We start from the raw sequence: 16,621 nt of genomic DNA, 5'->3' as shown, positions 1-16,621 counted from the left end.
TAAGAACACCTTTTTTCTCAGAACCTCCTCTTCCTGTTCTTCTCCAGGCAGGTAATACTTCACCACATCCTTGTGAATACCCCTCAAGTACTTTTTTCTTCTTCTGCATCTATTAGTTACTGAATTGGGGTAGGTAAGAACTTCTGGCTCCCTTAGACAAACCCGAACTGACTGTGGTGACTTTAGAGCAAGCAGGGCACAGGCCTTCCATCCCAAATGCTGCCAGCCACCACTGCTAATAGAGGCGCAGTTATGCAGGCAAGTTGACAAGGTGGCAATCCTAGTTATAGGTATTCACTTCTGCACTGAGTTTATTCACATCTCACTTTATAGCAGATGAGAAAATACTCTCAAAATAAAACCACGCTCACAACTGCTACAGGAAATCTGCTCCACGACTGAGCTATTTAAGGTGGCTCAGGTTGTGCCTTCCCAACCGCTATTCTGATCCTAAACAACAAAGGGCATTAGGCTGGATCCATAGCAAGGAGATCATTGTAAAGGTTCTTCAGGGATGGCACACCAACCCTAAGCTGTAGCTCGGAAGAGAGGGCAGACTGCCACTTAGGGCTCATCCAGACTGCCTTTTGTGCTGGACTTTAAAGCTCTGTATCCAAGCTTCCCCGCTTTCCCCAGGCGAAACTGTGTTTTACTGCTGAATGGTGAAACGTGAGTTTTCCCGGGGAAAGTTGCAGGACAAAAGAAAAACCACCGAGACACAGACCTGTGCCTGGGAAATGTGGTGCTAAAGGAAGTCGGGTGAAACCCACACCATCAGTGGTGCTGAGTTGCCCCCTAGAGTTGCCATGCCTGCACAACATGATAGTGAACCACCTCTCTTTATCTTTAATGTTTCTTATCTCTCTGTTCTCTCCCCCTTCCTTCCTTTCTTTTTTCCTTTTGTTTTCTTTTCCCCTTTCTCTCTCTCCACTCATGTCTTTTCAATTCTATCTGTTCTAGATATTATTTTATTGTATTGTGAAAACTTTAATAAAAATAATTACGAAAAAAGAAAGGAAAGCACATTTTTAAACTTACCAAACATGTAGTCTTTTTTTTTTCTATGCTAGGGGAATAGGGAACCTTTGGAACTCAATTTGAAGTGCATATTTTAAAGGTCTTACAGCCTATATTTCCATACTTTACTTTGCTTTGCTGCATATTTTGTGATTTCAAATCTCTGCTGGGGTTCTCTCACCAAAATGTACTTGCACCAAACTTGAATATCCACAACCAGAAAGAAATATTGAAAATAAGGTGCCCCATATCCTTAAGTGCTGCAGGCTTTGCAGGGCTGAATTCCTGCCCAAAATCACATGGCCATTGTTTCCATGAGGGTTGTCAGATAAGTCAGCATATTGCAATCAGCATATCGTCTTCCTGATCTTACCCTGGCTGGCTGGCTGCCACTGTGTATCTGACCTTATCCTCTTTATTATTCTTTCTTACCTGGCTTTTGGCATGAAAGGAGCCCTCAAGGTGAATTACACAAATCACGTAAACAACACCGTCAGCCCGTAATCATTTAAATAAATAAGACAAACAGAACCAGTCTGACAGCAATATTAAAATGTCACAGGGGGGTCGAAAGAGTATCTGAAAACACAGCTGAAAATACAAGTGACATAGAGTCCTGTGCAGGTTTCCCCTGCCTGAGGTTGGTTAAAAGGAAAATGAACATAACTGTGAAGGCTGACTGAAGCAACTCCCCCCCCCCCACCCAAAGAAAGGAGAACATATTGTGCAGATGGGTTCTTAACTATTTTCTCTCCAGCTACTGTTTTTCCCAGCCCCAGATGTAGTAGAGATGGGGAACTTCAGGCCTTAGGGATGGATGTGGCCCCTCCAGACCACTCTATCTGGCCCTTGCGACACTATCCAGGTCACGCCTTCTCCCTCGGCCATCACTGGCATTGCTCCATGCATTTAATTGACTTCAGCTGCAACAATGCCTTTGTGGTTCAGTATGCACCATACCTTTAAAAGCACATACACCCCCCCCCAAAAAAAGAATCCTGTGAACCGTTGTTTGTTATGGGTGCAGGAAACTGTAGCTTTGAAGGGGGTAAAGTACACTTCCCATGGGGTTTTTCAGGGGGGGCGGTGCTTTAAAGATATGGCGTTGGCACAGCCTAGTTTGCTTGCCTGCGTGAAGATCTGAGTTTCGTCTTGCTGGAATGTAGCCTGGACTGTAGGGAGGGATTGAATCACCCCTGGAGAATCAGGGTTGTGGTCTGAGGCTGCTCTTGGATTCCAGCTGCCACTCAATTCTCAAATTGCTTCTGCAGTTAAGAGTGCTTATGCCCAGGGTCAGTTGTCCATACTCCTGTGAACTCCCACTTGGACTGTGTGGTGCTGCCCTTAAAGATGGTCCAGAGACTGCAGCTACTGCAGAATGCAGATGCTAGATTGATAAGTGGAGCAGCCTTATGGGACCACGTGACACTGTCCTGAATGCACTGCACTGGCTGCGCATGAGCTACCAGGCACAATGCAAGGTGTTAGTTAAAGGTAAAGGGACCCCTGACCATTAGGTCCAGTCGTGTCTGACTCTGGGGTTGTGGCTCTCATCTCGCTTTATTGGCCGAGGGAGCTGGCGTACAGCTTCCGGGTCATGTGGCCAGCATGACTAAGCCGCTTCTGGCGAACCAGAACAGCGCATGGAAATGCCGTTTACCTTCCCGCCGGAGCAGTACCTATTTATCTACTTGCACTTTGACGTGCTTTCGAACTGCTAGGTGGGCAGGAGCTGGGACCAAGCAATGGGAGCTCTAAAACCCTAATTGGCTTGGGACCCAAATACTTAAAAGGGTGACTTCCCCTCTACCAACTATCTCAAATCCTACAATTCGCAGGTATGGCCTTATTGGTTGGCCCTGATCCCTGACAGGCCTTTTCTGGTAGGCCCTGATCCCTGACAGGCCTTTTCTGTGGTGGCCCCCCCCCCATTTGTAGACTGCTCTCCCTGATGAGGTGCATCTGTCTCCATCATTAATAACTTTCAGGAGGAGTTTGAAAACATTGCTGTTCACCCAGGGAATTGCAAACCAAATAATCCTGATCCTGGCAACCCTGGAAACACTATTTCGGAGAATGTTTGTTACCGTAAACTGCTTTTAGATGTTTTAAATTATAATTGTTTTTAAAATGTTTTAACTGTTTTAAAATATTTCTGTCTTTGTTTTAAGTTGTGTATGTGTTTGCCAGCCTGGCTTCTTTTGGGAGGAAGGGTAGAATACAAATTAATTAATAATTAAATAAAACAAACAAACAAACAATAGTATAAACATAAGCATTGCATATATTACTCCATCCACTTTTCTGCCTCTGACACCCAGAAGGTTGCTCATGAGGATATGTGGCCCTGTGTGGGGAAAAGGATTCTCCACCTCTGGGAAAAAAAGACCCTAAAGTTGTTCCCCTGCTGGGAGGGGAAGCATCTTGAGAGGGAGAGGGAGGTCTGATGAGAAAGCAGCTGAAGAGAAAACAAGCAAGGAGTAAACTACCCAGGACTCAGAACTGCATATAATTTGAGCGTCACATCTCCAAATGCCTTTTTGTACCATGACAGGCTAGTTGGTGGGCATATTTGGGCAAGGAGCTCAGGAATGAGGGTGCTACCACTCAAAAGGTGCTGCTTACCTGAGGCAGGGTCTCAGGTGATGCCAGCAGCAGCAGCGGAGACTAGTCCATAAGGACAAATGGGGTACTGCCGCACTACCTTCAGCCTGTTCTCAGCCAGCCCCCATCTGCCTGCCTTGTTGCTTTCAACCATTGGCTCTGACCACCTAAAGGTAAAGGTAAAGGGACCCCTGACCATTAGGTCCAGTCGTGACCGACTCTGGGGTTGCAGTGCTCATCTTGCTTTATTGGCCGAGGGAGCCGGCGTACAGCTTCCGGGTCATGTGGCCAGCATGACTAAGCCGCTTCTGGCGAACCAGAGCAGAGCACAGAAATGCCGTTTACCTTCCCGCTAGAGTGGTACCTATTTATCTACTTGCACTTTGATGTGCTTTCGAACGGCTAGGTGGGCAGGAGCAGGGACCGAGCAACTGGAGCTCACCCTGTCGTGGAGATTCGAACCGCCGACTTTCCGATCAGCAAGTCCTAGGCTCTGTGGTTTAACCCACAGCGCCACCCGCGTCTGACCACCTACTGTTGGCCTTATACTATCAGTACAAAGCTATGGAAGAAGAGGCTTTTTGAAGTGCAAAGGGTCCATATTACCTAAGGCTTCCAAAATCAAAAGCACCACTTTTGCATCAGCAATAGTAAATGGAATCCAGCAATACTCTTGGAGAATTCTTTGCAATCTTGTCATAGTTAGCAACCCGACAGCCCCATTCTGCATCTGCCCCATTTTAACACAACAACAGACACAAGCAACCCTTACTTACGTTTGCTCCTGAGTCAAACCTCTTCCACAAAAGGCCAGAAATAAGAAAATACCAAGCAGATTCATGTTTGCCCTGAGCAGCTGAGACTGATGGGGAGACAAGCCTTTTGGTGTTCTGGTTGCCTGCAAGTCTGTAAATGGAATTTGCTAGCAAAATTTCTCTAAGTTAATCATTCATCAGATCTCTGGTATCTGAAGAGGATTTTCATTTCATCACAGAAAAATTCCCCTTCTCTATTCCAGAAAAAAAAATAAGTTGGCTGGGTCAAACAGGAGCACCTAATTCGGAGATTTCATTTCTGTATGTCTTTAATCTTGTGCATACAGAGGAAGATATTGTCGAGGGAGACACTCCTTCCTCCCCAGAGAATACAAACCTTTTAGGAAGTAATGCAAGACCTTCCTCTTTTGAAAGGTTTGCAGAGATTGGCTGGAACATGATGCTTCATTTTGGTTTATCTTTTCTATGTCTAGCTTGATGTTGAGGCAACTGCGTTTTTTAAAAGTTAGAAAATATGTCTCAGGATAAACTCACTGTATAAATAAAGATAAATAAAGATTACACAATTATTGAACTGTCTAATAGTTGTCAACTGTGTTTTTTAAAAGTTAGAAAATATGTCTCAGGATAAACTCACTGTATAAATAAAGATTACACAATTATTGAACTGTCTAATAGTACCACACTAAACATATGTTTTTAAAAACACTAAACATGTTTTTTTAAAACAACAACACAGTTGCTTAACATCTTTTATTCATTGTTATTTTATGTATATGACTTTTTAGAATTTGCTTGTTTATTTAAAACTAGGAAAGCCACTTTGATAACCTCCTTATTTCAAAACAAAAAAAAAAATTTTTCTTCGAGTAGCACCTTAAAGACCAACTAAGTTAGTTCTTGGTATGAGCTTTCTGAAGATATCTGAAGAAGTGTGCATGCACACGAAAGCTCATACCAAGAACTAACTTAGTTGGTCTTTAAGGTGCTACTCGAAGAAAAAAAAAATTTGTTTTGACTATGGCAGACCAACACGGCTACCTATCTGTAACTCCTTATTTCATTTCTCAATCCATCAAAAGGAGAACTGGGGCTTTAAGCCTGCAGATCAAATGCAGCCCTCCACACTTACCGGTAGCTATCAGGCCCCTGGAACTGTTTCCAGCCACAACCACTTTCATCAGCCCATATCACCTCACCACAGCCTGTTCCAGACCCTTCTTAATTGCTTTTGCCTGGCTGGAATGTGTCTTTGAAGTGTCATTATGCCTCTTACTTGACTGTATGCTGGTGAGTATGTGTAGAAACTTCTGGCTTCAGCATGGCTGGAAAATACCCTACCATATAAAGATAAGAATCATATCCATTGTTCTGCTCGCTTTTACATCTACCCTCACCCACTTTTGTTTCCGATCTCATTCAGCACTGACATGTACATATCCAGAAGGTTGCCTGCAGTGAGAGAATGTGGCCTCTGGGATTAAAAAGATTCCTTAAAGGTAAAGGTAAAGGAGCCCCTGACCATTAGGTCTAGTCGCGGACGACTCTGGGGTTGCGGCGCTCATCTCACTTTACTGGGCGAGGGAGCCAGCGTACAGCTTCCAGGTCATGTGGCCAGCATGACTAAGCTGCTTCTGGCAAACCAGAGCAGCACACGGAAATGCCGTTTACCTTCCCGCCAGAGAGGTACCTATTTATCTACTTGCACTTTGATATGCTTTCGAACTGCTACGTTAGCAGGAGCAGGGACCGAACAACGGGAGCTCACCCCGTCGCAGGGATTTGGACCGCCAACCTTCTGATCGGCAAGCCCTAGGCTCTGTGGTGTAACCAACAGTGCCACCCACGTCCAAAAAGATTCCTTTGTTTAGTCGTTTAGTCGTGTCCAACTCTTCGTGACCCCATGGACCAGAGCACGCCAGGCACTCCTGTCTTCCACTGCCTCCCGCAGTTTGATCAAAAAAAGATTCCTTACTACTGCCTATATATTGATGCTGGAACCTTACTTCCAGTAAAACCTAGAGCCATTATTGCCACACTGTGTGCAGTATCTAGGACACACTAACATGCCAGGCTGTGTACACACCATACAGTTAGAGCATGTGATTCCCCCTAAAGAATCCTGGGAACTGTAGTTTGTTAAGGATGCTGGGAATGGTAACTCCATGAGAGGTAAAGTGCAGTTCCCAGGATTCTTTGGGGGAGCCATGTGCTTTAAACGTATGTTGTCTGAGCATCTAAATAAAGCTTGTGAATAAACTCGGAGTGAGTTTTTGTTTGAAAGAACCATGGACTGTGATATGAGCTGAACAGAGGGACCCTTTCCCTTAATTCTAAGATTGTATGGCCATACCCACCCACCCCAGCAGCAATTTTGCACTTGCCTTCATTTTGTGGATGTTAGACTTTTAGTGTAAGAACAAAGTTGGTATTGTAAGCTTGCTGTCTTCCGCTTTTTTAAATATAGTATAACTGTGTAGACATGTGCCTCTGTAGATGTCTGTCTTTGATTTGTGCACGCTAAGTGGAATGTCCTAGGAAAACAGATGTTATGCAAGATTTTGCAAGTTTAAACAAATACTTTAACCAACGTTTACAGGAAAGACTGTTTGCAAAAGAAATCATTGACCAATGAAATCATACCCATACCCTTCACACTTAGCAGGAGGTCATTCCTCCCTCCCATGTGAAAAGTAAGAAAGTTATCCCTTGTCATGTGCAAAGAGGGGAGTCATCCTAGCTTTCTTGGGGCTCCCTCACAGGTTAGAAAAATATTATGTGGAAGAAAGAAAATCCAAACACATGGGACACCATACTCAGGAATGGGAGATCTATTGTGAACAATACTGTATTTGATAATATACTGCTACAAAGTGCAACAAAATGTTGCAGCATGGAACCACCACAAAAATTTGTTGTGTGAAATCCTTCAGGCCCATTTTCAGCATACTGCATTCCAGAAACCAGAGGTAGCTTGTGAGGTAAGCAAAAACAGTGGCATCCTCCCACCACCAGCACTGCTGCACACAATACGGATCTCCTTCACTGTTGTTGTGATTATCGCCCTGTTGTTCGATATGGCCTAAGTGTAGGCTCTGAAAGGCCTTTAAAAAAAAATTAACCTCAAGCTTCTTTATTTATTAATTTTTATTGCATTTTACAAGAAAAGGAAAAGAAACAAAAAACAATACATAACACTGTAAACACATTTATATACATGTTTTCCAAAATGCAAACTAAAAAAGAAAATACTTTTCATAACCAATAATATTACCAAATTCATGCCTAAAACATTACAATATATAAATCTTAGTTAAAATATTATAAAAGGCCTTCATGTGGCAACCACATTGCTGAAGTTAAACAGGTCTCAGCCTGCTCAGTGCCTAGATGGAGTAGCCTGATGTATGCACCCTTGTAAGTAATAAATAATAACTATATATGCTTACTTACAAATCAGTATTATCACAGAACCTAATTACTTGTTACAGCAATTAATTTCTGTTGCTGATTATTAATGCATAGATTAAAAAATAGGGAACTCTCTCCACATGAGCCAACCTGGACCCTGCAATCATCCATCTGAGGCCCTTCTTCATCTGCCCCATAGGAAGTTCAGAGTGTGAAAGCACAAGATCTGGCCTTTTCAGTGGTGGGCCCTTTCCAGTGAGGCACACTTGGTGCCGTCTTAATCCGTCTTTAGGCACCAGGTAAATAGTTTTATTTTCCCATGGCCCTTAACTTTGGCCCATAATTTGAAGGGTAGCATGGTTCTGCCTTTGTTTGGCATAGCTATGTTTTTTTATATTTTTATGGGATGTTCTTACTGGCTTTAAAGGAAATGTAGTAGTGTACTGAATTTCAGGACATTTTAGAATTTCCAACATCTCCTCTCTTGCCCGTCCTTTAGCCTTTCACTATAAATTAGACCCTTAGGCACCACCCCTTCCTTCAGAATGAGTATTTATAGTTCATCACAAGCTGAACATGAGATTGCAGAGTGATGAGACTGCAAAAAAAGACAAATGTGATTTTTAAGTTGCATGAACAGCTACATAGTTGGCCTAAGACTTATGACTTAGGTCCATATGACTTAGGTCCAAGCTATCTGAAATACCATATTCCCTCACATGTGTTGTTTCAGGGGGGAAATAGGTAAATAATAATAATAATTTATATGCTGCTCATCTAACTGGGTTGCCTCAGCCACGCTGGGCTACTTCCGACAAATTAAAACACAGTAAGACATCAAACATTAAAAACTAATGTGTTATATATAATCAAATATCGAGAGAGAGAACATGTTCTGTACAACACTTTTCCCAAACAGAGGGTCTGCATTTTGCAAGCAGCCTTCGGCGGCTTCGCCCCTTATACGTGTGTTGAAATAAATAGGTAAAGGTAAAGGACCCCTGACAGTTAAGTCCAGTCGCGAACAACTCTGGGGTTGCGGCACTCATCTCGCTTTATTGCCACAGCGCCACCCGCGTGTTGAAATAAATACAAATAAACAAAACAACAGTGCCAGCCTATATACAAGCCTCCTCTGAGGTAACTCCTATTGAGTTAAATGGGGCTTACTCCAAAGTAAGTGGATCCAACATTGCAGCCCCATTTAACTCAACAAGACTCGCCTCTAGATGGGGCTAGTTAGTTATAAGAGCCATAGTAAGAGACGCGGAAACAGTAGGCGGGCACATTGACAATAAAAGGCGGGAAAGCGCCCAACGACCTAAATCTGGACGAAGAACAGTTAAAAAGAGACAGCGAGGGGGGCGGGGCGGGGCGTGTCACTGCGGGAAGCCCCGCCCCCGCGCTCCAACCATCTCTCTCCTTTTCAAGCCATCAAAGATGGCGTCGCCGGGCTGTTAAAAGGATCCGCTTGTCAGCGTGAGGCAAATCCTCACCGGCGAGCGCTGAGCCGCCGCCTTCCTGTTTAATTTCCATCAAGTCTCAAAACTGGAGGGAAGAAGGAAAGGGGAAGACGGTTGAGAAGACATATATATAAAAGCGAGCCGGGCCACGAGCGAGCCCGGCCGCGGCTCCCCAGCAAGCCCTCGATGTCAGCCGTGACGGTGAGGCTCGGCCCGCGCCCTGAGGGGTTGCCATGGCGACGGGAGTAATCAAAGCGGCGCCCTCAGGGAACGCAGGCGGGAATTGGCCGTTGGGCGGCTGCCGTTGAGTGGCTTCGTCCCTTCAGCGCATCCAAGGGGAAAGGAGGAGTCGGGTCGCCCTTACTTGCTCTCTTTGGGGAGGTGTTTGGGGTGTCGGACCTCAGGGCCCCCACACAGGTTAAGGGAAGGAGGAAGGATTAGTTTATTTTCTCTCTCTCTCTCTCTCTAGATATTTGATTATTTGGCTTTCTGTTGACTTTTAGAAGTAAGTGGATGGGATGTTTTTTTTTAATGTGTTTCTCTTTCCTCATGGTTTTAATGTATCTAAGTGGGCTTTATTGTCTGTCTGGTTGTAAGTGGTTTAGGGTTGCCGCGGGCAGGATCATTATACTGCAAATCGCCCTGTGCTCCTCAGTTAATTAATCAATAATAAACAACGGGCAACTTTGATAAATAATAAATAAATAATTTCTATCCCACACACCTTCAGCATAAATTTATGTTTTAACAGGGTGAATGGTAAGAGTAGTTTCAGGGGGGTGGGGCCAGAGGAAGAAAAGGAACGAAATAAGCTCTGACCTTTCCTTTTTAAACAGAAAGAAGCTCCGGTTGTGTGCACTTGTCACATATGCGATGACAAGTATTACTACGAGTGTTCATTTGTTAAGGTTTCGTTTTTGTTTTAAGTGTAAGTAAAGGTAAAGGGACTCCTGACCATTAGGTCCAGTCGTGGCCGACTCTGGGGTTGCGGCACTCATCTCACTTTATTGGCCGAGGGAGCCGGCGTACAGCTTCCGGGTCATGTGGCCAGGATGACTAAGCCGCTTTTGGCGAACCAGAGCAGCGCTCAGAAACGCCGTTTACCTTCCCACTAGAGCGGTACCTATTTATCTACTTGCACTTTGACGTGCTTTCGAACTGCTAGGTTGGCAGGAGCAGGGACCGAGCAACGGGAGCTCATCCCGTTGTGGGGATTCAAACCACCGACCTTCTGATCGGCAAGTCCTAGGCTCTGTGGTTTAACCCACAGCGCCACCTGCGTCCCTTCTGTTTTAAGTGTACCTGGTTATAATTGTTTTATCTGTAAATTGCCTTAAGATGGTGATTTATAAGGTGATTAATAAATCAATAATAATAGTTCCTACTGAGAAAACAGACCTACTGAAAATAATGAGCATAACTTACTTAGATCTGTTATTTTCAGTGGGTGTCCTCAGTGTAGAACTTAGCTGAATACAACCAAATCCTTTAAAATAAAGCACACTACATGTCTTCCAGGGTTGCAAACAGAATACAGTCGTACCTTGGAAGTTGAACGGAACTTCAAAACATTCAGAAACCAAAGCGCAGCTTCCGATTGGCTGCAGGAAACTCCTGCAGCCAATTTGAAGCCGCGGAAGCCCTGTCGGACATTTGGGTTCCAAAGAATGTTTGCAAACCGGAACACTCACAGGTTTGCAGCATTTGGGAGCCAAAAGGTCCGAGTACCAATGAGTTCAGGAGCCAAGGTATGACTGTAGTAAGACTGTAGTAAGAAAGAGAGAAGTGCAATTTAAAAATAATGTTCATAATAAAAAATACTCGCATTACATGTCAGTCTTCTTTTTAAAAAATAATCATAATAATTTCATTGCATATCAGTGCAATTTAAATATGATTATCCTATACCACTGTTTCTATGTCCTGCTAAATAAATAAATGATGATGATAAATAATAATAATAATAATAGAAAAATATTATAATGACCTTCCTTTTTAAAAAATCCTTTAAAGTAGAGATTTTTATCCCAGTCTGTGTCTGTCTTGGATTTGAAATTGTTTTTACTGTTGATTTATTATTGGTGTTTTTATTGTTACTTTCTTCAAGGTGTTTCATGGGAAGCTATTCATAAATGAAATGCAATAATAATGCACACTAATGTAGCAAATTAAAACAACAAATTCAAGCAACAGCAGCCCTATTTTCTACCCAACTTTCTTGGTAATCCAGAAAAGATGAGGAACCCCACCCACAGGGGAGAATGAACTAAAGCTCCCGCTGAACTGATTCAGGTTTACCTGAGTATAGTATAGCACAGTTAAGAATCTCCAATGCAATCTACAGTGCATGTCTATTCAGGAGTAAGAACCATGGAGTGCAAGAAATTTATTGTCAATATGCGAGTATAGGATTGCAAGCCTTTCATGACAGACGTTTCATTGGTGAACAGACAGCATGCTAAGAGCTTGAGGCTGGTGTCTAGTTCCCAATTTCTTATGTAAAAAATTTAAATAGAGCAGCATGATTAAAAGAAGCAGTTCTTTTTAAGGATAGTAAATAAGCTGCCTCAATAAGGTACTTGTTCTGCACACCAATATAATCACAGGGCTACCCTATTTCATACATCACAATGACCAGAAGCAACAGCATTTTCTCTGTTTAAAAGTGTTGTTTTTGCACAAGGGACTTTAATATTTAATATTTCATTCATGCCACACATGAATGAAAAACTGGGGATTTCCCACCCCAGAATAAGTGAAAACATGCACTACAAGAGGGAAACTGCCCTGTATGAAGCACAATAACATCATGTCCAGTCCAACAGTGTTTTGATACAAGATGCTGTTAAACATAGCACCCCTATGCTAATAATACACATATAAATGAATAAAGAACTGGAGGTGTGCAGCCCCAAATAAGCTTTGGGCCACTGCAAATCCTACTCACACACACTCCAAAAAAAGCTTCCTCTAGGAAATGCCTTTGTATCACATGTGGCCCAATGCTTCTTGAAGAATGATTGGGATAAAGATGTAATAAATAATCTGCCCTTCTTTCAAGTGCCACATTGTTGGGGGAGGCTGTTTATGTTTCCCAGCTTCTTCAACCTCTCTGCTTTGAGCGTTTCATGTCTTCCATATTTTGGAGACAATCTACTTCTAGGAGTGTGTGGGATTGTGATGTACAATATGGTGATTGTTGTCCAACATCATATGGATATGAAAACAAAGTTCTGTCTGAAGTTACATTGGCTTGTTTTATAAAGCATCATCAAAAAGACAGCTCTTATAAAATAAGCTACTCTGAGTGATGTGTCTTTTAATGATGCTTTCAGTAAACAAGGATAAAGAACAGCATCAAATGAGTCTGAAGTATTTAACCACCAACCACAATGTTAAATAGCTAGGAAAGAAAAAGTGAAGATGAAAGAAAGATAATATGTGGGCAGATTAAACAAATCAATGAAGCTGTTTGCAGGATATGTAGGATTATGAGTATTAAAATCTAGGTGAAATAAATAGAGCATGTATGACAAAAGGGTTTTTGTCAACCGAGCTCTACTCAGCAGGGCTTTTTTTTCAGCCGGAAGTTGCCAGAACACAGTTCTTGCACCTCTCAGGTGAGCACCTTTGCCATTCTAAGAGAACAAGGGAGGTGTTCATTGTAAGTTCCAGCATCTCTTTTTCTAGAAAAATAGCACTGCTACTCAGAGTAAACCCATTGAAATTAATGCATCTAAGTTACTTTTGTCCATTATTTTCAATAGTTCTGCACTGAGTGGGATTAGCATTGGCTAAAACCCAAAAAAATACTCTTTTTTTGAATTTTCTTTTTCATCTCAGCCTCACAATGTTAGTTTTGTTAGTTATACAAGTGTTTAAGAAGCTAGTTAAAATAATAAATGTGCTATTCTTACCTTATAAAGAACCCATTGTTCGCAAGTGTTGCAGAGAGATTAAAAGATAATTCAGTCCTGCTGCAGACTCACAATCTAATAGACATGTATGAAAAAGAATGGGTAGGGGAAAGGAAAGAAGCAAATTTAGACACCAGTTCTTGATGTTCTTGTTCTCTCAGCATTAATACTGTATTTCAGGCATGTCCAACAGGTCAATAGTGATCTACTGGTTGATCCCGGGGTGTTCCTGGTCAATCTATGGAGTTGGACATCCCTGCTGTATTTGATCTGGAAAACTGAGCCTCCCTGCCTTTACATTCACACAAATAAGAAGCATTTGGCAGAGACCAATTGGCTGTGCACACTCAGGGCAACTGGCAGTTGGAGCTGAGTGTTATTTCTGCCAGAGAGGACAGAAGCAAGCTCTGTGCCACTTCTCCTTCTGCAGCCAATGAATTGGGCCACATTCATTTCTCTTTTGCCATGATGTGCTTCCTAGGAGAGGGGACACGGGTGGCACTTATGTCTAAACCACTGAGCATCTTGGGCTTGCTGATCAGAAGGTTGGTAGTTCAAATCTGCACGACAGGGTGAGCTCCTGTTGCTCTGTCCAACCTAGCAGTTCAAAAGCATACCAGTGCAAGTAGATAAATAGGTACCTCTGCCATGGGAAGGGAAACAGCATTTCTGTATACTCTGGCTTCCGTCATGGTGTTCTGTTGCACCAGAAGTGGTTTAGTCATGCTGGCCACATGACCCAGAAAGCAGTCTATGGACAAACACTGGCTTTCTTGGTCTTAAGTGAGATGAGCGCCACACCCCATAGTCGCCTTTGACTGAACCTAACCGTCCAGAGGTCATTTACCTTTTGCCTTACCTGCTTCCTAGGAGACAAGAGGTATGGTCTTCCCTGGCCATTGGATCCCTGACTGGTGGCAGAGGTTAAAGTGTACTTTCCTTTCCTTCTGCAGACTCATAGCAGCAGAGAATGTTAGGGAGAAGTACCTTAGCGTAGCAGTTTAATAAACAATGGCCTTAGTTTTAAGTTAGCTTTGGGCAATATGACTGGTTGCTTTGAAGAGCCTACAGCAGAGACCATATGAGTCATCAAAAGGTGCATGCTTTATATATCAAGTGAACTAAAATTAATGTTGTGATCTGCTTTTTGTTACTGTCCAAATGAGATGGCAGATAGTAGATGTGCTTTAGCAACAGAAACAGTTTGAACTGCCTTTAGGTATTCTTGGGAAGGCAATGTGTTATGTAACACAGGGTATTACATATAATACACACAGAGGGACACACATGCTGGGCACAAAACACTCTCAGGTGTAGACTTCCATCCTACAAATCTCAGTTTTAGTTGTTTGTTCTCTGGTGTATATGTGTGTGTGTGTGTTTACCATTTGTCATCTGTTTGCCTCCCATTTTGCTGAAACAGTTAAGGAGAAAACAGGCCTGATGTTTGCCATTCATGTTTATAACTGTAATAGGCAGGCAACTGACAATACTCTTCCTCAAGAAAGTAGTTGTAGGTGGAGGAATCTCTAAGGTAGTTTGCTTCTTTGGCTGGTTTTCTTATCCTACAACTCTAACAGAAACTGTTCATATAAGCTAAAGTGTTTCTGCACTAGTGGGGGTGGGGTGGGAAACCACAGCTTCCTGAAAGCAAACTGAGGACGTGGTAAGTAAGCAAAGATAGAAGGCATGAAATTTGAGTTAGCTCTGGCTGCCTAGGCAAGTTGCACTGAGGGACGTGTGCACTAGTGGCTTTCCTTATTATTTTTTGGTTTATCCTCATTTTTAAAGTTCATTTTGTAAGTCACTTTGAGTTTCACTTTTTGAAAGAACAGTTAAAAATAAGGATGAAGAATGAGAGTTGTAAAAGCTCTGAAAGAAAGTTTCTTTAATGTTCATTTAACATAACCAATAATTAAGATCTGTAGATTACATTTGAGCAGCTATATGAATATTTTTATGCCCTTGGAAACGATTTAAAGAGGATCTTGTGTTTGTCTGCTTGTAGCTTTTCACCTAATACTATGCAGCATTCTGTGCAATAAGGAAAGGTCAGCCACAAAGAGCACTGCTTAGAAAGAGACTGTTGTCTTCATCTCGAACCCGGAGTCCAATGTCTACTGTGAGTTCAAGCAGCAGGTCACCATCTCCATTGAGCAGACGAGGTATTCCAGCTACTTATCTGACAAAGGGGAAAAGGCATCAAGGAAATGCACCTGAAGAAAGTGATACAGGAATTCCCTCTGAATCTTCAATTGGACAAGGTATAGTAGTTAATAGCATTTTAAACTATACATTTTTGACATTTAGATCTAGACATATGCCCGGATTTTATTTTGGTGGGGGAACAATAGAATATGGCTTTTGAACTAGCTTTTATTTCTTGATTGTTTGATAACTATGTATTCCACTATAGAGCACGGTATTTCCAGGCACCTCAACAAATTATAAAATAAAAACAGTAATACCAAGATAAAATTTCATATAATAAGAACACAGGAAAAAAAGAGTTAAAGACAGGAAATAACACAATGCCTTGTTTCACCTGACATGAAAATGACATCGACAGAAGGCACCAGGTGATGCTCCCTAGGAAGAGCATTCCAGAAACTAATATCTATTTAGAGCATTTTGTAGATAATAAGAGCACAACATGTTCTCAGGCAGGTGCAGCTGAGTGTGTTTAGAGGTGCCAGAGGGCCCACTAGAGAGTTCTTTTGTTCAGAACCGGAGGTCCTTCTCCATGTGCCCCATCCAAAAGAAGGTCAGAGGTTGGTGACACAGGAGAGGAGCTTTTCAGTTGTCCCAGCACACCTTGCCCAAAACTATGGCATGTTTTAATGTAGCAGCAAAAAGTTGTTGAAGTCAGCACCAGGCAGGGCACACTGAGAAGAACATGGTTGGTGGAAGGACCCTGAGTGAGTGACTGGGAGAAGAAAGGAAAGAGGTGGGAGGGTCCACCACTTTCTGTGTGAGACAAGAGTTAAGAGCTACCTTTGAGAGATGACTTTCTCTATTTTTGTTTTTGTTAGATTAGTTTCTTTTATCTTGCTGTATTATTTGGAACTCTGGACTTGCCATGGTGGAGAACTTAGCTGCACCCATGTGGGTGGTAAGCTGCAGGCAGCAGTTTTCCCACCAGCAATAATTCACAGAAAGCTCTGAAAGGGGGCATTCTAGGCCAAAGACAAAGACTGGCAGCTTTGGAACATAGGATCTGGGTATGTTCATGTTGGGATAAGTGTTCTGTCAGGGTATGCCTGCTTGGTTTCAGTTGGGAGAAAAATCTAAGCATTAGGCCAAAAGGTTTCATGGAAAAGTAATTTTTAAGAATGCCTTTAAAGTAAGAGATGTTCGGGAGAAGAAGTGAGGGGAAATGAAAGGAACCATAAAAAATAGAAAAAGAATTATTGAAAGATAATACCCTTCTTTG

At 42.5% G+C, this 16,621-nt stretch overlaps 2 protein-coding genes across 4 annotated transcripts in view; one reads left to right on the top strand and one right to left on the bottom strand.

Annotated features, from left to right (window-relative positions):
* The window catches only part of C5 (complement C5), a 70,597-nt gene extending 65,833 nt beyond the window's left edge, over positions 1 to 4,764 (bottom strand). For 2 of the 3 annotated variants that reach the window (XM_083597136.1, XM_083597137.1), the window contains exon 1: positions 4,398 to 4,764. In XM_083597136.1, the coding sequence (XP_083453262.1) occupies positions 4,398 to 4,462 (65 nt within the window). In that variant the 5' untranslated portion in view covers positions 4,463 to 4,764. Of the gene's footprint in view, positions 1 to 9; positions 230 to 4,397 lie in introns of those variants that run through there. The other variant, XM_083597138.1, reaches the window with a different exon arrangement.
* Positions 4,765 to 9,049: 4,285 nt separating this feature from the next.
* Positions 9,050 to 16,621, top strand: part of CNTRL (centriolin) — a 63,019-nt gene continuing 55,447 nt past the window's right edge. The window contains exons 1-3 of the mRNA XM_083597116.1: positions 9,050 to 9,472; positions 9,741 to 9,776; positions 15,197 to 15,452. Of these exons, the coding sequence (XP_083453242.1) occupies positions 15,302 to 15,452 (151 nt within the window). The 5' untranslated portion in view covers positions 9,050 to 9,472; positions 9,741 to 9,776; positions 15,197 to 15,301. The remainder of the gene's footprint in view (positions 9,473 to 9,740; positions 9,777 to 15,196; positions 15,453 to 16,621) is intronic.

This window comes from Podarcis filfolensis (genome assembly GCF_964270895.1).
Source record: "Podarcis filfolensis genome assembly, chromosome: Z".
NCBI lineage: Eukaryota > Metazoa > Chordata > Lepidosauria > Squamata > Lacertidae > Podarcis > Podarcis filfolensis.
The sequence above is the reverse complement of the archived record's forward strand: the minus strand, read 5'-3'. Positions and strand labels throughout refer to the sequence as shown.